Source organism: Acomys minous (genome assembly GCF_964271855.1).
Source record: "Acomys minous genome assembly, chromosome: 6".
Lineage (NCBI taxonomy): Eukaryota > Metazoa > Chordata > Mammalia > Rodentia > Muridae > Acomys > Acomys minous.
In genome coordinates, this window is record NC_140487.1 from 93,053,834 (window position 1) to 93,076,282 (window position 22,449).

A 22,449-nucleotide genomic window follows, 5' to 3' on the forward strand; every position below is an offset into this window, starting at 1 on the left:
CTTCGGAAAACCCAAGTTAACCTCAAGTGCTTGTGATCAGGTGTTTTTGATGCTCCTTCTCCCACCATTCTGGGCACCGAAAAACTCAAGGAGGATCTGAGCAGTTGGCCCTGCACTTGAGTAGTGTCACTCCAGTGGAAGATGACAGTCCTACTTTAGGGTGGTACTGAGGCAGAATGGAGACTGTGTATACCCAGAGGAACCAAGGAAAGTTCTAGTGGGTACCAATCTGTCTCAGGGATCCCCGTTTTTCAGCCACTTGCAGGCAAAAGTCACGTCCAGGAAGACCTGCGGATTCACAATCAGTGCAGCTTTTGTCATAATCTTTCTTTCTGCTCTTTAAGCCCATCACCTCCAAAAAGTTCTCCGTTAAATCTGAATTCAAATCCAAGTCTGTAGCTGGGGTCTGTGGTGATGCTATGATCCCTAGAGAACCAGAGCTGCCTGTCACTCCTGGATCCAGGAAAAATCTCAGCTCACATCCCAAGTTGCCTAAAATGGTAATGCCTTCCCAGGACTGCACTCCCTGTGGTCATCAGCTAGACTGTGAGTCCCTAGAATACAGCACTGCTTTCAAAGACGGAATGCAAAAAGGGACCCATCATGTTGGCATGGAGACTAGGAGGGCATCCTGGGATACCCAGAACTGGTCACCTTGAACTCAAGTCTCTATGGAAATGAGAGACCCCAAGGGATCTTCCTAAAGCCTTAAAGACAGAAGGAAGCACCCCAATGCTTCCTTCCATCTATTCACTCATTAACTCACTGGGGAAGCAGAGAATAATTGTGGATGCATTTGTTTAAATGAGAAATGTCCACTAGAGGCTCCTGTGTTTGAATACTTTGTCCCCCACTTGGTGACAGCTGTTTGAAGGGAAATGAAACCTTAAGGCCGTACAGCCTTCCTGGAGGGAGTACATCACTGAGGTTGGTTTTGAGGCTTTATAGCCTCACCCCATTTCCTGCTGGCTGTCTCTGCTTCCTTTCTGCAGTTGAAGATGTGCTCTCTCAGTTTCCTGCTCTGGCTGACTGCCACCATGACAACCCTCGCGTTTGAACTCTCCCTCTGGAAACTTAAGACAAAACAACCTGTTTCTTCTGTAAGTTCCCTTTGGACACTGTATTTCATCACAGCAAGAGAAAAGCCATGAATACAGAGAAATATTAAAGACTAAGTCTGAGCTCAAATCTGAGCCCTGCTTCTTCCTAGCTATGGAGCCTTTGGTAAGTTGTTTGGTAAACTGTTCTTGAGTCTTGGTTTGCTCGTTTAAAAAGGGATGCAGTGGTTGTATCTATCTTGTGTTAGGAAGAGAAATGAAACAACCTATGTAAAGTGCACAACTCAGTACCCGATAGGAACTGTATCAGCAGAGTTATGAGGAAACTGTCAGGGCTTAAAATCACAAAAGAGAAATGCTAGCTTTGATAAGTAAAAAATATTCAGAGATAAGTTATTGAAATGGGAATAAGGAAGCTATGAGCTTGTGCACATGTCTGTCTACATAAAGTGAAATAAAAATAATATATCACGAAAGTCAAACCTTATGTAGATCAATAACAAGCTGCAGAACTGTTCCAGATTAAAGAGAAAAATAATCAAAGCAACTGATTATAATTTGAGATCTTTGATTGGATCCTGAAGGACATTATTGGGTCTTGGAGGGCTTATTAAAGGGTGGTAACAACTCAGTGTTAAATTTCCTGAGTGTAATAATTATGTTACAGTCATTCAGAAGAATGTCATTCTACTTAGTGGAAATTTCATAATCAGAGAGTTAGTCTCAAATAACTCAGAATAAAATAAGATATTGATATTTATATACAAATAGAGAGTGAAATAAAATGTTGTGAGAGTGTGTGTGTGTGCTGATTTTTACTCTTATAGGTAGGCTATGGCCTTAGTATTTTCCCACAGATTTGGAGGGAAGACTGTACTGACAGATAGTAAGGAATGACTAATTAAATGAAGACAGCATTTTCCTCAGGTTCATGAACATATGTACTTAATATAGCTAAAAATTGCCTCAGTCTCAACAGTAAAGAAAGGAAAATCAAGGACTCAAAAATAAAACTTCTAGCTGTTTCTATTCAACCTGTAAAGATTGTGAAGAATGACAAAGCTAGGTGGTAGAGACACTTAATTAACCATTCTGCTCCACTGTATACTGTGTTGACTATTGATACAGTGTGGTGTTCTTATGAAGTTGAATTAACACTAGCTAAATACTGCAGACACTGTGGAAATCAGTGTGGGAGTCCTTCAAATGCTATTAATCATAATGACTCAGCTTTGCCATTCCTGGGAATGTACCCAAAAGACTCTGTTCTGCCACAGTGATGCTCATCCATGTTCATCACTGCTCTGTCCGCAACAGCTAGCAAATGTAAACGGCATAGATGTCTATCAACTGATGGATAGATAATGCGGATGTACTGCCTATTCGGAACAGAACTTTATTCAGCAGTAAAGAAAAATAAAATTTTGAGGTAAATAGATGGAAATGGAAAAATTATACTTAGTAAGGCAATCTAGATGCAGAAAGACAAACACCCCATGTTCTCGCTCATATGTAGATCCTAGAGTGGAATTTTTAGGAGCATGAGTGCGTGCATGTGTGTGTCGGGGGTGTGGGTGGGTGTAGGTGTGGGTGTGTGTTTAACTAGAAAGGATCCATGGGGAGGGTAACTTAAGGAAGAAGAAATGAGGAAGGTTTAAGTGAAAAGAGAGGTGAGAGAGTAGAGAACAGAATGAGGTAAGGAAAAGAACATTAAAATTAGTGATACTTGAAAATTCCATATGGAAACTTGATATTTTATAAACAGAGACGTGTTTTTTGTTTACTTGCTTGCTTGCTTGCTTGCTTATTTAAGAGTTTAATTGGAGTTACCCTACCTATGGGGATAATAGTCTCCCCAGAAGCCATAGATTGAGGAATTAAGAAGCCCAATGCCAAGTATTGGATAAGTCTACTTGAGTTATTGGTCAGGGATGTCTGAGACACCCCCCCTAAAAAACAACCTAGGCTGTTGCCATTGCTCTACATTGTCCACCAGAATTAGATAATAAAAAAACCTATTCCTGGAGACACAACGTACTTTGATCACAGAGCATGGAGAAATCAAAGCGGCGCTGATCAGGAAGTTTCCTCACTGCTGGCTAGCTTTCATGGTACTAGAAGGTGCTTTGTAGGCTGCTGAGAGAGAAGAATAGCCCTGCAAACCCTGTGAGCTACAATAACAATTCGCCTGACAGTATATGCCCATGAGTACAGTAGTAGCATGAATGTTATAGGAGTAACCAACTACTTTCTTTTTTTTTATTTAAACATATTTTTATTGAAAAATAAAATAATTCATATTACATCTCATTTGCTATCCCATCCCATGCCTCCTCCCATTCCTCCCTCCCTCCCGCTTTCACCCCATTCCCCTTCCCTATGACTGTGACTGAGGGGGACCTCCTCCCCCTGAATATGATGCTAGGGTATCAAGTCTCTTCTTGGTAGTCTGCTAGCCTTCCTCCAAGTGCCATCGGGCCTCCCCATTAAGGGGATATGGCAAATATGGGGCACCAGAGTTCGTGTGAAAGTCAGTTCCTAATCTCCACTCAACTGTGGAGAATGTTCTGTCCCTTGGCCAGATCTGTGTAGGGGTTTGATGATGACTGCACTATTGTCCTTGGTTGGTGCCTTAGATCGAGCAGAACCCCTGGGCCCAGATCCGCCCCCATCAAATACTTTTTGTTTGGATTTAAGGCCCTCTCCATAAGAGAAAATGAACTCGTGGTTCTGTAAATATGACCAAGAACACCATGACCACAGGCCTCAGCGATGAACTGCTACTGGTAATTTGTTAAGTAAGTATTGTTTCAAAGTGTGCTCTAACTTGTAGTGCAATTCTCAGGCATCATCAGAGAAGCTTCTGTAGTGGATTCTGGTTAATGTAGGAATGAAACAGAAAAGGGACAGAAGTAAGAGCCTATGGCATGCTCAGCCACAAGTAGGGCAACTATATCACACTTTCTATCACTAAGGCTCAGGAAGCATCATAGAAAAGGGGGAGAAAACATTACAAAATCCAGAGGTCAACAATAACTAGGATGAAACGACATTTAGAGACACAACAGGACCGATTCGATTCCCTCATGAACTCACAGTGACTGAAGCTGCTTGTGTAAGGCCTGTATAAGATGAAACCAGTCACCATGCTAGCATGGAGGCCAGAGGGCTCGTGAGCCCTGAGTCCTACTAAGGAACTATTGGGAGTTGATGGCTGCTAGGGGACAGACGCCTGTCTTTTTTTTTTTTTTTATGGAAGTAGTCCCTGGTGGAACATGTGGGTGACTTCACACCCATATACAGAGAGCAGAACAATTTTTAAAATGTTTTAAAAGAAGTCATGAAGTTGAGAGTCAGATGGATGGTAGAGGATGGATCGAAGAGCAGCTAGATGAAGGAATTGGGAGGTAAATATGACAAAAATACATTGTGTGTATTTTGTATGTATAAAATCCTCAAATAATTAATAAAATGTTATAATTTAAAGGATATGTATACCAGGGAACATGTTTGATCATTCTTTAGTTGAATTACTTATAATAGCAAAATGGTGACGACAACATCGATGTCCATTGACATGAAAATAGTGATATATTTTTACAAAAGAATATTTTCTGCATATCAGAAAAAAGTGAATGAACTATAGCCCACATAACAACTTACTAAATCTTGGCAACATTTTGAAATAAAAATGCAAGTCACAGAATGCCGCATACAACAAGATACTCTTTTAATAAACTTAAATAGCATCTAAAACTCAAAAGTATTTGGATATATCTTTTTTTAAATGAAGGAAACGGCAAGTGCAAACTTCAGATTGGTGTTTGCCATGGGGAGAGGCACTGAATGCTCAAACATAAATTATGGATGATATTCATTGTTGGGATGGGTTGAAGTAAGTATGTGTCTGAGAGAAAGAGATCTGTGTGAAAACCAGTGAAGACAAGGTTGCAGATTAGTTAATTTTGTTCATAGTGTCAACTAAACAAAAGAAGAAAAGACATCTCATCAACCTGGGATGGTTTTAAAAAGGCCTCCTAAGATAGGTACACTAGGTTTTAGTCATAAAAATGAAGCATAAAGAGGCTTTTCAGGAAAAGCTAACATACCATGACAAGGTGACAGCCTGAGCCTAGGGGTGGCTGAGGATAGCAGTGGAATGGGATGAAATGGAAGCTAAGCATCATGAGAGACAGATGTCTGAGTCCTCCAGTTCCCTCCCTCAGTCTGTCTGACTAGCTGGACTCCACCAAACCAACTACAACATGAGGAATGGGCCAGGAAGTGAGGACACTACGAATCCCCCAAGTCTCTACACTTTTTTGCCAGGTCCTAAAGTCCCTGAGCAAGGGGTCACCAGTAGTAACACTGGACTTGTTGACTCCTTGTCAGTCCTGAGAGGACTCAAGAGGTGGAGGTGAGATTTACACATCAGCACCACGGACAGATCCCTCTGGCCTCAGAAACCCTTTTACCCTTCCCAGCACATGCTTCCTCTTGCTTCTTCCTAGACCTTCCTGCCTGTATGCAGGCTCCCCCCCCTCCCGCCCCCCCCCCACGCCCCCAACTCTAATCTCCACCACACCCCATCCTGCCAGAGCAACCTTTCTAAATTGTCCATCTGACCACAGTTCCATCATTAGAAACTTCCATGGTTCCCTAGCTTGGTAGCCAAGGTCCATTAAGACATCGCCTCCCTTATTCCCAGCATTACAGACAGCCTCTATGCCCACATCGTTTTGTTCAGGGCAGAGCATTGCATTCTACCTCTCTGATGACTGTCCTCACCTATCTCCCCTCCCCCCCCCACCCCACCCCAGTTCCCAAGCTGAGGATTGGAGGATTCCCAGGGCTCTGCTCTCAGTGTTCGTGTCCTTCTATTTCCACTCATCCCACCATCTATTCCTGTGGATTTAAATTTGTCTTTAATCTAAACCTTACCCTACTCATCAGACTTTTACCTCTAACCACTTGATAGATCCACTTGGAGGCTCAATGGTCACCTCAAAGTTAACACATCAGTAGCAAACTGGCTTGGGGTTTTTGGGTTTTGGGTTTTGGGTTGGGTCTGGTTTGGTTTTGTCTTATGGTAGTGATTAGGCATTTCGTACAGTTTTGAATGGGAACCAGGGGAACAGACATCCTTGGCTTCTTCCTAATCTAAAAGAAGAACAGCATTCAATATGGTATTTAGCTGTAGGCGTTAGGTATATGTCCTTTATCACACTGTAGAACTTCTCTTCTTCAAGGTTATCAACTGGTGGGTTTTTCTTTTCTTTTCTTTTCTTTTCTTTTCTTTTTTCTTAATTTTTTTTAAGATGGAGTGGAATAGTTATATTGTTTTCCTACATACAAAATAATGAGTTCTTTTGATTTTCAAATCTTAAGTTCATCTCTCTTTTTTTGCTGTGTTGTGTTTTGTTTTGTTTTGTTTTTTGAGACAGGGTTTCTTTGTGTAGCACTGGCTGTCCTAGAACTCACTCTGTAGACCAGGCTGGCCTTGAACTCACAGAGCTCTGCCTGCCTCTGCCTCCTGAGTGCTAGGATTAAAGGAATGCACAGCCACTGCCCTGTTCATCTTGACCTCATTTAGTTCTGATATGCCCTCTTATGTATTGCTTTGTATCTTTTTCATAAGAAAGCATGGCCTCTAATTTTCTTCTCTTGGAATGTTTTTCTATGATTTTAATACCAAGTTAAAACTGGTCTCAAAAATTTTGGGCTAGTAATATAGCCCAGTGACTGTTTGCCTAGCATGTTTGAATTGTGTGAGATCCTAAGTATAATTACACACACACACACACACACACACACACACACACACACACACACACCTTGGAAGCTTTCTTTCATGTTTTTGTTTTCTTGTTTTGTTGTTTGTTTAGGGGGGTTGGAGACTTTGAGGGTTGGGAGAAAAATGGGTCTATTGAACACACCAAAAAGAGCAGCTCACTGGGCAATAAAAAGAGTTCTTTTCACCTCTCTGGCTTTTATTTTCCATTATCACCTGGGAATGTGAGAGTTTTGCTGAGAGTTTTAATAATAGAGGTCTACTGAAGTCACTCGTTCCATCCAGGAAGCTTTAGTAGTCTGTGTTGTTCAAAGAATTTGCACATGTCACCTCTAAGATAACAGATTTACTAGCATTAAGTTTTCCAAAAATATTTTTCCGCCCCTTGCCATTCTGAAGCCTCAATTATAAATATATCAGAACATTTTTACTGACCTGCAGGTTCTGAACTCCTATCCTGCTGTTGCCGATGCTACCACTGTTTCCATATTACAGATTAGGTGTTTTCTGTTGCTGTGTCTTCGAGCTCCCTGATCTCTTCTTCAGTGTCTAATCCAGGTCAGATTTCCTTTTTAAGATTTATTTATTCATTATGTATACAGTGTTCTGCCAGAACCAGAACACTGCACACCAGAAGAGGCACCAGATTTCAATATAGATGGTTGTGAGCCACCAAGTGGTTGCTGGGAATTGAACTCAGGACGTCTGGAAGAGCGGACAGTGCTCTTAACCTCTGAGCCATCTCTCCAGCCCCCTAGATTAGAGCCTTATTCAAATGTTACCTCAAGATTTGCAGTCTTCCTGGCAATATCACCGTCCTCCTTTTCTGCCTCACTTTTCTAATTATCGTCATCTATCACTTAGGTGTTTATCCATCTTATTTAGTAACTGTTTCTAGTCATTGGAATGTTCGCACCTCAAAGACAAGGATCTTGTGTGGTTTTTCTGTTTTGTAGATCCAGAACAAAGATTAAAACCAAGACTATACTAAGTGATGAATGAGTTAAGAATAAATGTTAACATTTGAAAACTTTCCGTATGACATCCCTATCTTTTCTGTATATTGTATCATAGTGTTGATCAACGTTTATTGTTGGTACATATCCATCCTTTCCTCCTCCTGCTGCTCCTCCCTCTCCATCTCTCCCTCTCTCTCCCTCTACCTGTCTCCCCCTCCTCTCTCACCCTCCCTCCCTCTCCCTCTCCCTCTCCCTCTGTCTCTCCCTCTCCCTCTCTTTCTACCTCTCTCTTTTCTCTGTCTCTGTCTCTGTCTCTGTCTCTCTCGCTGTCTCTGTGTCTCTGTCTCTCTGTCTCTGTCTCTCTCTCACACACACACACGCACACACACACGCACACGCGCACACACACACACACAGAGTCCCCTGTGGTGGGTGGACCTACTGTGAAAGTTTTCATTGTATATGAATAGTAATTTTTCCAATCGGAGAACTGCAGTTTCCCAGAAAAACAGCAGAGGGCAGCAGAGGGCTGCCTCCCTACCTCCAGGCTTCTCAGGTCAGGAAGTTATTTATTACTTAGGGGCGGAGCTTAGACCTCAAAGCCCGTATGGTGGTTCCCACAGAGAAGAACTCAAGGAGCCCTAGTAGTCTCGCAAATTACCTTACAAATTCAGTGTCTACCACTACTCACTGTAACCCGGTGCCAGGCCCTTCCTCAGTTAAAAGAGCTGCCCTCCCCACCCCCCCTTCTAACCTAGTCCCCTTTTCTGTAGCTTCTGCGGAGTTCCCTGGTTCAAATGAGAGTCTCCAGAAGTCTGTTTCCTTCTTTCCCAGCTCACTAACTGTAGCTAGCAAACCCCTCAGGGCCCTTTTATGCCTACCACTTCAGTTACATTTTTGCCACAAGCACTAAGCACTGCTAGTTCCAAATAAAGGAGGAGGAAACAGGCTCCAAGAGGAAAAGAGAGTGTGCTTAAGGCCACTGAGACGAACACCGTGCCTAAGGTCACTGAGAGGAGCACCCGGTGCAGCTCACCAAGTCCCAGGGGACAAGCCAGGTGTGAAGGCCAGCCAGGTGGGTTGGGAGCCTTGATACAGAGTCAGGTTGTGAGTCTGGCCTTTCCCTGCTTTCCTGAGAGGGAGCGCAGGCACCAGAGTACTCAGTGCAGCACACAGGACCTTCCGAACAAGGAGCAGCTCAGCTGGAACAAGATGTGTGGGTGCGCAGGTAGATGGCGTCTTAGGATCAAGGACACCTGGACACTCTTTAGTCTCCTCAACCCCAACTACTCACTTCCGCAAGCAGCCCTCTGAGCTGCTACCCCTGGACTCTGCTCTGGATGCCAAAGACACAGCTAACAGAAACTGCAGCTAACGCTAAGCAGAGGCACAGAAGCTTACCACAATTCAGAGAAAACTGTGCGCAGAACAGGAGATCCTGGCTGGCTGGCCAGTTCTCATGCCTGCCCACAATAATGCTGGGGACCAGCTGCAGCTTTTGGCCCCCTGGGCTTTGTGGGAGAGAAGCCATTGTTTAGCTTGTTTAGTCACTTTCCTACCATCCAATCCTTCCCCTCCCCATTGTCCTTAAGCCCCTGTCATCTGGGTAGAGGATGCAGCTGTTGGCGGAGCAGCAGAAAGTTGGGAAGGCGCTGGTGGAAGCCGAAAGGCAATCCTAGGAAAGGCAAGAGGCTTTGGCTGCTGGTATCTTTCCAGGTGAGCTGAAGACAAAGGTGCCAGGCATCTTGTACAGGTGCAAAAAGTAGGCTTCAGAGACAGACAACCACTGATCTTTTGTGTGTCCCTAGACAAGTCTTTTTCCATCTCTGGGCATCACCTTGTGTCATAATTAGGTCAAAGATAAGATGCTTAACTAATGAAGGATCATTACTGCAGTGAAGACTAACACAGAAATGTCTTAATACCTAAGTGTTTAAACACCTTCATCACTATTGCTTCCTCCTACTTCAGCCATAGCAGAGAGTCAAGAAAGACAGTGCCAAACAGAGATTTTCCAACAAATGAAAGCTGCTCTTTCTGTTAGGTAAACAGAGATGTATCCCCATATTGGAAGTGTCATCAAAATCATGTTTGATGAATGGACACTATACTTAATAATTTATAATCATATTAATGGAGCAGCTGATGTTTGTGGGCATTTATAATGTATTAGGCACATGACATTGGCACAGCTACCGTGGGCTAGGTACAGCCAAGACCAGCTTGATGAGAGTGTGAGCAGCACAGGTCCACAGAGGAACTTCCACTTGGGGCTTTTTTTCCCTCTGGTGGCCATCTTGGAATAATAGTATCTCTGAGTGTGTTTTGTGTGTGAAAACAATGGAGCACACACAGGGTGACTCAAAGCCTCACTTTGCACAAAGACCTGCCACTTAGCACATCTAAATTTCCACCTCTCTGAGATCCATTGGCAGGTGCCTGCCTGTTCCCTGCTCCCCGGCCACTCCCACTGTGAGGCCCTCAATACAGGACCAGGGAGAGAAAAGGAAGGTGTGTCTGCCCAGTCATAGGGCAGTGTCCTATAGCTACCTACGCTCTGTGTGCATTTCACATCAGCAGCACAACATTAAACAAAGAACAATAAACAGTTTGACAGCCTGAGAAAAATCACAGCCCGAAGAAAGCTTGTCCTCCGCTGTTTTTTAAGTTAAGGCCTGCCTGAAGTGAAAATGCTTTACTCCTCACAAAAGTATATAGCTAATCCCGAGTGCTATTAATTAAAACCACTCGACAGAAATAGAGGCTAAAGTTCAGAGAGGCTCGGTGATTTGTCTGAGATTACACAGCTGCCAAGTGGCGGTATTCAGACAAAGACGTAGACTCTGGGCAGAGCATTCTAAGGTCTTGAAGAGCTTCCGCCCAGGGATTAGGAGCCCTGTGTCCACCTGTGAGCAGAGGCCTGAGCACACAGCCCACTCTCTTCTTTCCCGAATGAGAGGTTTCTGGGGAGTCTTCCAAGGCCGCAGGTCTCAGGTGTGACTTCAGCACTCGCACAGGCCATGACTGTAACCACAGTGATCTTTCTCCTCTTTCTCCCCCACCCCTGGGAACTTCCAGAATCTTGTAGCAGACAACAGTCACCCACCCTACATGACACGTCATGGCATATAGAGCGTTGTCATGCCATTCCCTCATCAACACAATGCAGGCGCTGAGGGCAGAGCAGGAAATACTAACATTCCCGTTCTGCAGAGAGGTGGAAGCATCAGAACTGAAGTAGCACCACCACCTCCACCACCAACACCAACACCTCCACCACCACCACCATCACCACCATCACCACCACTACCATCACCACCTCCACCACCACCACCTCCACCACCTCCATCCACCACCTATACCTACACCTACACCACCACCTCTACTGCTCACTCACATGGCTTCTCAAGCAAGTTTTAAATAGGTCAACGGTGATCCAGAGGATCAGGGTGACTATATGAGCATCCTCAAAGGAGAAGCAGCCATCATCTGGAACATCCTAGTGAAGCAGAGCAGCGTAGGCCCCTTAGGACAGGATCCCTGGCTCTGAGGGTGTTGGTTTGGTCCTTGGACTTGAGGGTCCCATTTCTGAGGAAAGAGACCAGAGAAGAAGCCAAGTGCTCCTAAGAAAAAGAACTGCCACGTATGCAGCATTTAGAGGGTGACTCAGCATCCTGGGGGATGTTTGCCCAACACAGAGGTGTGGTCTCCAGAACAGAGATAGACAGAAGACCAAACAGGCAGAGAAACCAAAAGCAGACTCAGCAGAAGGACCAGCTCCACCGGCAGTGAGGGCGGAGGGCGGTGCATTCTTGACCCTATCCCATTGCTCTGAGATCCTCAGCCAGAGTTCCCTTGATAAGGATGTAGCATCTACAATAGAAAGACCTTCCCCATGTGAATAGGGACCTTGCCTGTGGAGGATAGTGACTATAGATAGGATGTGTCTATGAAACGGTTCGTGAATTCAGTAACCTCTTCTGTCCACTTCCAGTCCATCAAGGAAGCACCATGGCAAAATCGACCAATAAAACTGTTTATGGCGGTATAATGATACAAAACTGTGCTTCTCTATAGCCCCATATGGCTACTGGGCAAGGAGCCAGTGATGATAAAGGAATAAATGAAACATTTTCATTTTGTTTTTACAAAGCCAAACGGGACATTTGCCTGTTCATTTGGCATATGGTTCTTAGCCGTGATGCTTGGTCAGTGCAGCTCTAGAAACAAGAAGGGGAAATACCTGTAGCCAGGTGGGACTTCCAGTGGACGGAGGGGGACACTACGCACGCACCCATAAAACCTTCAACCCAAAAGTTGTCCTGTCGGGATGAAGATGGAGCAGAGATTGATGGAAAGGCCAACCAATGACTGATCCAACTTGAGACCCAACCCCTGGCACTATTAATGATGCTCCGCTATGCTTGCACACAGGAGCCTAGCATAACTGTCTTCTGAGAGGCTTCATCCAGCGGCTGATGGAAACAGATGCAGAAACTCCCAGCCAAGCAATAATCAGAGCTCGGGGAGTTTTGTGCAAGAGTGAGAGGAAGGATTGAGGGAGGGGGAGGGGTCAAGGCACCACAAGAAGACCTACAGAGTCAACTAAGCTGGGCCCATGGGGGTTCACAGAGACTGGACCACCAACCAAAGAGCATGCATGGGCTGGACCTAGACCCCCCTACACAGATGTGCAGCTTGGCCATCATGTGGGGCCTCTAGCGATGGTAGTAGGGGTTGTCTCTGACTGCTGCCTGCCTGTGGATCCCAATCCCCTAGCTGGGATGCCTTGTCTGGCCTCAGTGGGAGCCAATGTGCTTAGTCCTGCTGTGACTTGAGGTGCCCAGTGTGTGTTGGTATCCCTTGGGGGCCTCTCCTTCTCAGAGAAGGGGGGAAGGGGAATGGGGGAGTGGGTGGGAGGGTGGGACTGGGGGGAGAGGAGGGAAGGGGCTGCTATCAGTCTGTAAATTGAATAAATAAAGAAATCAATGAAGAAAAAAAAGGGACAATAAAATGAAGCATTTATACCATGATTCCAGGCTTCAAAAGCATCAATCACCACAGTCTCCTAAGACAGAGATGTTTGTTTGTTTGTTTGTTTGTTTTTTCAGGTACAGAGTGAGGAAAACAACCCCAGGAACATCAACGAGCTGCCCTCTGGACACAGCTGGTATTGCAGGCAGGATTAAATCCCAAGTCTCGTGACCCCAGAGCTCTCAGTCCCTCCCTCTGTGCAACCCTGTTCCCATACATGAACGTGTCATCACGTCATTAGGTGCATACTGCTGTGTTAAACACTTAGAGACGCCGGGCGTGGTGGTGCACGCCTTTAATCCCAGCACTCGGGAGGCAGAGGCAGACGGATCGCTGTGAGTTCGAGGCCAGCCTGGTCTACAAAGTGAGTCCAGGACAGTCAAGGCTACACAGAGAAACCCTGTCTCAAAAAACCAAAAAAAAACAAAAAACAAAAACAAACAAAAAAAACACTTAGAGACAAATCAAGACACACGCCTAGGTGTTAGGTGGGAATCCTCAAGCAAATGTCGTGAGAATATAGGGATTTAAATCACTTTGATTTCCTTCCAGGTAGTTCAGTCCTGGTATAAATATCACTGACGAGCCGTGAGCTTCCAATTTATATTTCCGGCCACAGTTCCTGCCCAGAATTCCCTATGGAAATACCAAGCAGCCTACTGGAGTCCAAATTTGGATATCAAATTGGCTTCTAGAGCTTGTCCCCCAAAACTTCCCCCTCTCAGCAAATGGCCTTTTCCATTGCACCATCCCAAGCTCCTGGCTCACCCATGGCTCCTTTTTCTTTTTAAAATTCTTTTAATCTAATCCTCCAGTGAACAGCACTAGCTGTGTCTTCAAGAAGCACACAGCCTCCTGGCCACCCCGCTGCGGCCACTCTCCACTCTCCTCTGTGCTCTTCTTCCTTAGCCATAGATACTGGAGGGCTCTTCTAGTTTAAAAAATAGCTAAGCCAGGTGTGGCAATGCATGCCTTTAACTCCAGAACTCAAGATTCCGAGGCAGGCAGATCTCTGCGAGTTCAAGACCAGCCTGGTCTACATAGCTAGTTCTAGGACAGCCAGGACTGCATGGAAAGCATCTGCCAAAACAACAACAACAAAAATAAAAACAAAAAGCAAAAAAACAAAACAAAACAAAACCCTAGTGTTCTGTGTTTTAATTTGCTAAATCTGGCAACTCCATACAGGAAGACAAAGATATTAGTTATTGTGTTTATTGAAGTATCCCTAGACCTAAAACAGTCTTGAAATATTGCCCTCAATAAACATTTATTGGATGGATGGATGGATGGATGGATGGATGGATAGATAGATAGATGAATGGATTATTCAACAAGGAGCCAAAACAAGTTAAGGGTGTGACGGGTGGAGCTTCAGTGCCCCTGCTTCTCTGCAGGCAAAACTCCGCCTGCCTCTCTACTCGAGAAAGCTGCAGTCTCCCGGGGTCCAGCAAGGGGGTGGAGCCTACCTAACCCGAGCGCCCGACTCAAATCCGCGGCCCCTTTAACTTTCCACCTCCCTAGCTCGCCCTCCTTCGTGACGTCACCACGGGCGCCCAATGGGGGCGCGGTTTACTGGCAGGCGGCGCCCTGGGCCTCTGCCAAAGGGGAAGTGAGCTAAGGCTGGAGCGATGGCCCAGGTTTGGAACCTGCGGCCGCCGCCGCCACCAGCGCGTTCAGGGCAGCCGCGGCCGGAGCAGGGGCCGGAGGCGCGGCTAGACTGGCCGCGGCGCGTGTGAGTTGCGGAAGTCTTCGGTGGCGGAATACTTCACACTCGGAGCACTTCAGGCTGGCCGAGCGGTGGTCACCCCTCGTCTCCGCGCCCCACTCCCAGGCCCTGGCAGCAAGGGCTGGAGTTGCCCCAGGCTCCGGCTTCTCTCTCGATCTCGTCAAACTCAGGACAGAAGCCACAGGAAGGTGATCGCCCCGAATCCTAGCCGGTTTCCTGGCCTGGGCGTTTTCTAGGCTCCCGGCAGTGTCGGTTCCCTCTCCTTGTCGGCACCTCTCTAGCGAGTTCCCACTGCCTACTCTGCAAAGTGTCCTCTTCTGCCATTCGAAAACAAGTTTATTTTCCCAGTGCATTAGGAATCTTGTCCCAGAGATCCCAGAGTTTTGTGTAGCTTTTCCCAGCTTCTGGAGCACTCCTAGAAATATTGCCTGCCCACACGACTTAAGAAAATCATTTTTGGCATAGCGGGTTGTTTTGTTTTGTTTTCCTTTTGACAAGTTATAGTTGTTGCAGAACTTATCCATTTGGATCACCAGTTCCTTGGTCATCTCTATGTAACTTCTCCCCAGCCATCCGAGTCCAGTTTCCTCTGGGCCCCATTCTTCAGCCTTCAGTAGATCTGGTCAGTCCCACCTCTAGGTGGGAGTGATCAAGGGGGCTCTGGCCCAGGATTTCCAACCCTGGAAGGCAGCTCCAAAGCACTGAGAGAGCTGGGCGTCGGGTACGAACCTGGCAGCTCAGGAGTGGGTGCTCCACTCACCCCCCACAAAAAGATGAAAAAGCGCAAAGAGCTCAATGCGTTGATCGGCCTGGCTGGTGACGGTCGGCGAAAGAAGCCCAAGAAAGGCCCAAGCAGCCACCGCCTGCTTCGCACTGAGCCTCCTGACTCAGACTCGGAGTCCAGCTCAGAGGAAGAAGAGGAATTTGGAGCCATTGGAAATCGCTCTCGTTTTGTCAAGTGAGTGGTGAGAGCAGAAGTGGGGGGAAAAAGGCATCTTGCACTTACCAGCAGGGCACATGGATGGGGAGAGAGGAGTAAGAAAAAAAATAATAATAAGTAGGCCTTGGAAAGCAAAGAGGGGGAAAGGATGTTGGAGAACGTAAGTTCAACCCCTGAATGAAAAGTAAGAGGTCACTCTGGTGTCTAGCAGGAGCTCCAAATCCACTGTGGGAATGTGCACTTGGAGAATGGGCCTGTAGCCCAAGAAGGAATTAAAAGGTTACTAATGGAGACAGAGGAACAGAGAGGCTTTGGGGGCGAGGCATTTTTAAAAAGTAGGTCAAGGGACCTAAGACCCTTGTCTCATGTTTTCTTAATGAGCCTTGGATATTGGGGATGGGAGAATCTGGTCCGGGGCACACTGTAGAAAGTATGAACTTTGCAGATAGGTGGAGGCTGAGGGTACAAAACCAGCAACAACGACAACAACAACGACAAAAGCCGCAGTCTTTTCCCAAACTAGTTTTCAGGTAGAGCCAGCACTAAATTTGTGAGCTTTGAGGATTGGGGGTTAAGAGGTCAGTTTGCGGACCAGCTGAAAGGAAACCGCAGACATTTGGACCTACCGGAGACCAAACTAAAAGCAAAGGGACTTGTGCGGGCGTGGAGAAACAAGTGTTGGGCAGAGGGCTGGGTGCCGAGAGAGTTTGATCTTGCAGTGTGTTCAGACTCTGACTTTTACCTAAGACTTTGATTTCTGTATCTGACTGAGTCAGAAGGCCTAGCTAGGAACCATTCCGAGTTTGTGTTGTGAAGGTCATCCGATGAAATGTCAGTCTTGGAACTTTAGTACCGACGGCTAGGCGAAGTTTGATGTGAAATCTAGTGTGTTTCTATTTCTGTCCTCCTGAGGCAGTAAGTTAAAAAAAAAAAAATCTAGTATCACTTAAACCAGAAGATCTTATTTCTTTCATTCCATTTGCGGTAAAACTTGGTCAGAAGTTTGTGAAGTTCCAGTAAGTGGGGCAAAGGTCTCCCGGGCATGTATTCTCGAGAGAAAGAGATGGGGAAATTATGGTTCAGGGATGGAATTTGCATCCCTCTTCTTTCCGTCACTCTTTTCTTCTTAGCACAACTAAGGAGAGAGCTAGGTTCCCATGCGTGGTAGGCCAGTACCCTCCCCACCACCAACCAGACATCCAACACTGTTCTGTAAAACAGGATTTTAGTCACTTGCTCAGGCTGGCGTAGAACTTAGAAACCCCCTTTCTCAAACTCCCAGGTGCTTGGATTACAGACCTGTGCCGCTCTGCCTGTCTTGTCTTTGACGGTCCTCAGACTGAGTTCAGCTCCCACAACCTCCTTCCTGAATTGACAGCAGTGAGCTGGAGCCTACGCGTGCTTGCCACGGACCCATAGGCACTCCCTGTTTCCTGTGCAGTTTGAAACCTTTGTACCCAATAGAGCTTTTCATAGGTCATATTGTTCAGTCGCTTTCAATACCCTGCAATTGGATGTAAGTGTGCTATCCTGTGTTCCTTGGTAAATTCACCGGTTACTCATTGGAGAAGACAGCATATGGCAGCACAGACTGCTGTTGCTGATAGGCTTCCTCACAGCCACCTCCTCACTCATGGCTGAATGTCTTCCTACGACAGGGGCGACTACTTACGATGCTGCAAGATCTGTTATCCCCTCTGTGCCTTTGTCATCCTCGCCGCCTGTGTGGCGGCCTGCGTTGGCTTGGTGTGGATGCAAGTGGCGCTCAAGGAGGACCTGGATGCCCTCAAGGAAAAATTTACAACAAGTAAGTGGTCAAGTCTTATTTTTCAAGTTTTTGGAAAAACTGGCCCATGCTGAATTAGGAATTTGCCCATTCTGGTAAGCAACCACACATTTTGTTGACTGTAGTAACCTTTGTTTTTGTTTGTTTGTTTTTTCAACCCATAAATAAGTTCAGTGTGTATGAACCATCAGGACAAGTAGCATCTGAAATTATGACATTGTAGTCAGCTCAGTGGAAAGGGAGAGAATTGTAGGCCAGAATCCCCGAGCCCGGATTAAACTGCACGCACAGCCTGAGCTCCAGTTACAAAGTGGCTGTTGACACCACACTGCTTCCTCCTACCTCACAGGGCCAGCGACTGATGTGTCTGATGACTTCCTCTTTCAACACACTGTAAGAACATAGGAATGGGCAACAGTCATTGTAAGAGCCACCATTTACACACTGTCTGCTGGTGTCAAGCCACAGCACATAGACTAAAATTGGAATGATACAGAGAAGATTAGCCTGGCCCCTAGCACAAGGATGACATGCAAATTCATGAAGCCGTCCATATTTTTTTTTTAAAACGATGAGGGCAGGTGTGGTGGCGCACGCCTTTAATCCCAGCACTTGGGAGGCAGAGGCAAGTGGATGACCAGGGGTTCAAGGCCAGCCTGGTCCACAAAGTGAGTCCAGGACAGCCTGAGCTACATAGAGAAACCTTGTCTCAAAAAAACAAAAACAAAAACAAAAACAAAAACCAATGAGTATTACTATTTGTGTTCTAAAAAAAAAAAGAAGCAGCAGCAGCTGGGTAAGCAAGATGGCTCAACAGGTGTAGGCACTTGCTGCCAAACCTAATCAACTGAGTTCAGTCTCAAAGATCCCTCCGTGCTGGAAGGAGAGCACTGACTCTTGTCCTCTGACTTCCACAGACACGCTGTGGCGTGTGTGCACCCACACATATTAGTAAATAAAAAATAAATGTAACTAAAAGTTAAAAACTTAGAAAAATTAAGCTTGTCTAACAATTCAGTGTGGTAGAGCTGAGAGTTATACCTGGTCCTCTTGCCCTTTGTCCCTAAGTTTGTATTTATAGCCTCTGCTGTACTCATTACTGTCCCAGCGCCTGTAAAAGCTCTGTGAATGTCTGAAAGTGACCACAAGTTATTTCTGTGTCATTTTGGACCAGTAGTCTTTGAAGAGTTTACTAGATGTTGAAAGAGCTAATTTCGTATGTATGTGTGTGGTTTTGGTGGTCAAGCACAGAGCAGGAACTAATAAGTAACTAACAGCCCTCTTTCCATAGGATGCTTGTTTGCAACATCAGTTTCAAGGGGGAAATCTTCAAATACTGAGAATGTCACCACCTTAAAGCTGTAGAAATTCTTTTGATCTTTGAAGTACAATACACAGTCACGAAGAGGTGCGCTAATCATAACAGCTCTTGCCACAAGCACAGTCCAGCTGATGGAGATCCCTGTCTCATGAGTGAGACGCCTCACATTACAAAACAGCGTATGATGTGAATGCAGAGTTCAGTTTCATACGTACATACTACTTCCTTTCTGAAAGATGTGTTTATACTGTGGTTTCAACCAGGTTTAGATGAGTAATTTTCTCCTTTTTTTTTTTTTTTAACGAAGTATAACTTTTGGTTCTAGATTTTAAGAGTTAACGTTCTGAGCTAAGGTACCAGTTTCAGCTTAATCACAGACCTCAATTGTCATAGCATACCAGGAAACTCACCACAGGCTCCTCAAAGGATTCTGGCCCCAAAAGTGGAATTTGAGCTTTTGCTTTTCCTCTTAAGCCTAGAAAAATCACAAACTCCCGCCTCCCTTCACTCAGCCTCTCTTGACCTACACTCACTCAAGCTTTGACCTTGGCATGAGACAGCACCTCCTCAGAGTTACTGGTGTCTCTGACAGTGATGTTTTTACGACCTCTTAATGTTCACTTTGGTTTTCTTCTGAATTTCTGGCTCAGGGATGGGATTGGGTAAGCCCACAATTCTTTGCCAGAATCATTCTGATGTATATGGTTGAATCAAAGAACAGCACAAAAAATTAATGTATGTCCTGAAGGGTTTCCTCCTGTGTAATTCTGGATTTTGCAATATTGTAAATATTCTTAAGCCTATATTGTGTTTGAACATAAATAATAGTCATAACTTGGGAGAAGTGTTGAACTATATGTGACCACTGACCACACCTTTCTGACCTGTCAACTCTCAATAATTAGTTGAGCTTCCTAGGCTTGCGACACACCTTGTTCTGATCACATACAGCAATTATACGTTTATACATGTCATATACTGTTCAGACCAGCCCTCTAGACACTGCTTTCTGCCACTGTGCTGGGCCTGTATTTACAGAATACCAAGGCAGTTTGTGCCTTACCTAGGCATGCCATGGATCTGTTTAAAAAATGTAAGACATTCAGTACATTCAGTACATTCAGTACGCCTGAATGTCGATAAATATTTGTTAAGCAGCATATGTTTGCACACCATGTATGTGCAGTACCTGTGGAGGCCAGAAGAGGGCGTCAGATCGCCTGGAGCTGGAATTACAGGCTGTTGTGAGCCAGCGTGTAGGTGCTAGCTATGAACTCAGGTCTTCTGGAAGAGCTGCCAGTGTTCTTGGCCACTGAGCCATCACCTCAACCTCTGGCGTTGGAATTTAATTCAGTATTCTTTATCCCAAATCAGGAATTTCAAAAGACTTCCACAGTCATTCCAAACAAAATTTTATCTCTAATATTTCCTGTCAGCGATGAGATATTAGCAGACGAGAAAAGAATTTGGTAGTGAAGGAAAGCACTAGTGAGTCAAGCATCTGTTCTCCTGCTCATCCAGGGAGGGTAGTGGCCTGATATTTTGTACAAAATGTTCGATGTTCTTCTGTGAATACAGGCACGAAGATGTGTCCCTGACATCTTGAGAACGTCCTAAAGAGGGTTAGTCCTGTGAGCACACAGTTTGGCTGTTTGCTTCTCGTTACTCACTATGAAATTAGAACAATCACATTTTCTTTCTGAACCTGTATTTTTTTAGCCATGCATGACACATGAAGATATATTTTTGCCTCGACAGCACTTTGGTCATTACTCTGTTATGACATCTGTCAGCATCTATGGTAACCCTCCCTTCACCTCAACACTGAGAACTACAGTGGGGTCAAGTGCAGGGCTGGCACAAGTGAAGGTAGTAGCATGTCGTTTGGTGATAATCATATCAAAACTTACTGTCAGTGTGAGGGCATTGGCATTTTGCGTGTTGTGTCTGAAGGGTGTATGTAGAAATTTCCATTTCCTAATCATAAAGATGAAAAAATGAGAACTAGGTAAAATTCTTTTGAGAGTCAACATATTAAATTTTAAATGAGTTGCTTTCCTTGGTGGAAGAGCATGAATAAGTAATCATAAGTTGTTTGTTTGCCGTACTTCCATTTATGTAACAGAAGTGCCTCAACTTGGCTGGTCTCTCCTAGAGCGCCCACATCAGATAATGATTACATCCCCTCTTGGCTCGTAGACTCCCCAGGATCCAGAGTGTCCTCAGGGCTTGTCAGCTTTCTGTATTTGGTAGTTAACAGATGTAGCTCGGGTCATTTATGTCTTGGTCTTACTTGTTTGCACCTCTAAGTCCTACTTACTGCGCACAGACGTCAGGAAAGAGAGACCCTCCCTGCTAAGGGTGTTTGACCATCCCTGCATGGGAGGCTTCGTGGCATGAGCGTCTCTTTACAACCTAGTTGAAACTAAGCAATCCAGTGACACAGAGCTGCGTTCATTAGAATGAGTAATGAAATGCTCTTACTGTCTGAGATGGAATGTGTTCTGCGACTCATGTGTAAATCAAATGCTGCAGTAAGAGCACTCAGGGAAGTCTGTTACTTAGAATGCAGTTCTGTGGCAGCTACTTTTGAAAAATAAATGAAAATACCTCATTTCATTATTGTGAATTGCTCCATAGTGGGCTTGCTTAAAGGGATATCACCACGGCCCGGTTTTCATGGGGCGTTGTTACTGGTAAGTGTGCTTGCTTGTCTGGCATGTTTACCTTCTGAGTTTTCTCTGCTGGATTGAAGAGGAAGATGATGGACTGAGATGAGGTTGGGGAGGTCAGCACAGATCAGGTTTATTTAGGTAGCAAGTATTTACTGAATGCCTAAAATGGTATTCTAAAAGCCGACTATACAGAAATGGGCAAGACCAAGTCATGGGGTACATTCACATTTTAGTAAATTATTTTATATTTGTCCTGTATGCCAGCTTTGGGCTTTAAAAAATATATATATAGTAACTAATCAGGAAGTCTGTGACCTGAAGAAAAGTATAGGTTTTATTCTAGGGGAACAGCCATTATCAATATTTTATTTTCCATTAAGAGGAAAAATGCTTTTTAAAGAAAGAAGAGGGCGCACTCTCGCCTCTGCCTCTGGCTTTAGATCCCTTACCCACGCAGGAATTGTTATTTCAGGGTCCAAATGCCTCCCTGCACTTCGCCCAGCGTGCTTCTCTGCTGGTTCATCTTGAGCTTCTGGGTTGGCTTAAGAAAACACTGCTATTTATGAAATGATCTTAGGCCTCCTCTCAGTATTTGCCTCACAGTCAGCCAACTTAAAAGTATCTTAAAATAAGCAATTAGAGGTAGGTTGTTATGGCACCTTGAGCATCCATGGAGTAGGAATTGTAAGTCTTAGCTGACTAATCTGAAAGTTGGTCAGACACATACTTATCACCTACTGTATGCCTGGCCAGTTGTGTTAATGCTTTACAACCACTCAGTCCCTTCTTTCTAACACTCTTGGGAAATGAATCTTACCACACCATTCCAGATAAAGAAACTGAGCTCCAAAAAAATTGAGTAATTTACTCAAAATAACAATAAGTTAGGAGTTGAAATCATCTAACCCCTATTGCTTCATGGCTTTTGTTACAGTTTTCAGTCACCTGCCTTGACTGTCCTATTGTTTTGTGGTCCTGGGGACAGAACCCAGTGCCTTGCACACACCAAGCCAAAGCTGTCATTGAGCTCAGTCACCTTACTTATGGCTTTGTGATAAAAGGGTAAAATGGCTAATGATGCACATTTACATAAATAATAGCGTTGCCCTGCCTTCACTTTTTTTAAAGTCATCATCATCCCAAAATTAACTCATTA

The 22,449-nt window shown here is 45.0% G+C and overlaps 1 protein-coding gene across 1 annotated transcript in view; it reads left to right on the forward strand.

Moving 5' to 3' along the window:
* The first annotated feature begins 14,428 nt into the window (after positions 1–14,428).
* Positions 14,429–22,449, forward strand: part of EFCAB14 (EF-hand calcium binding domain 14) — a 41,565-nt gene continuing 33,544 nt past the window's right edge. The window contains exons 1-2 of the mRNA XM_084786612.1: positions 14,429–15,529; positions 17,170–17,318. Coding sequence (XP_084642738.1) covers positions 15,345–15,529; positions 17,170–17,318 — 334 coding nt within the window. The 5' untranslated portion in view covers positions 14,429–15,344. The remainder of the gene's footprint in view (positions 15,530–17,169; positions 17,319–22,449) is intronic.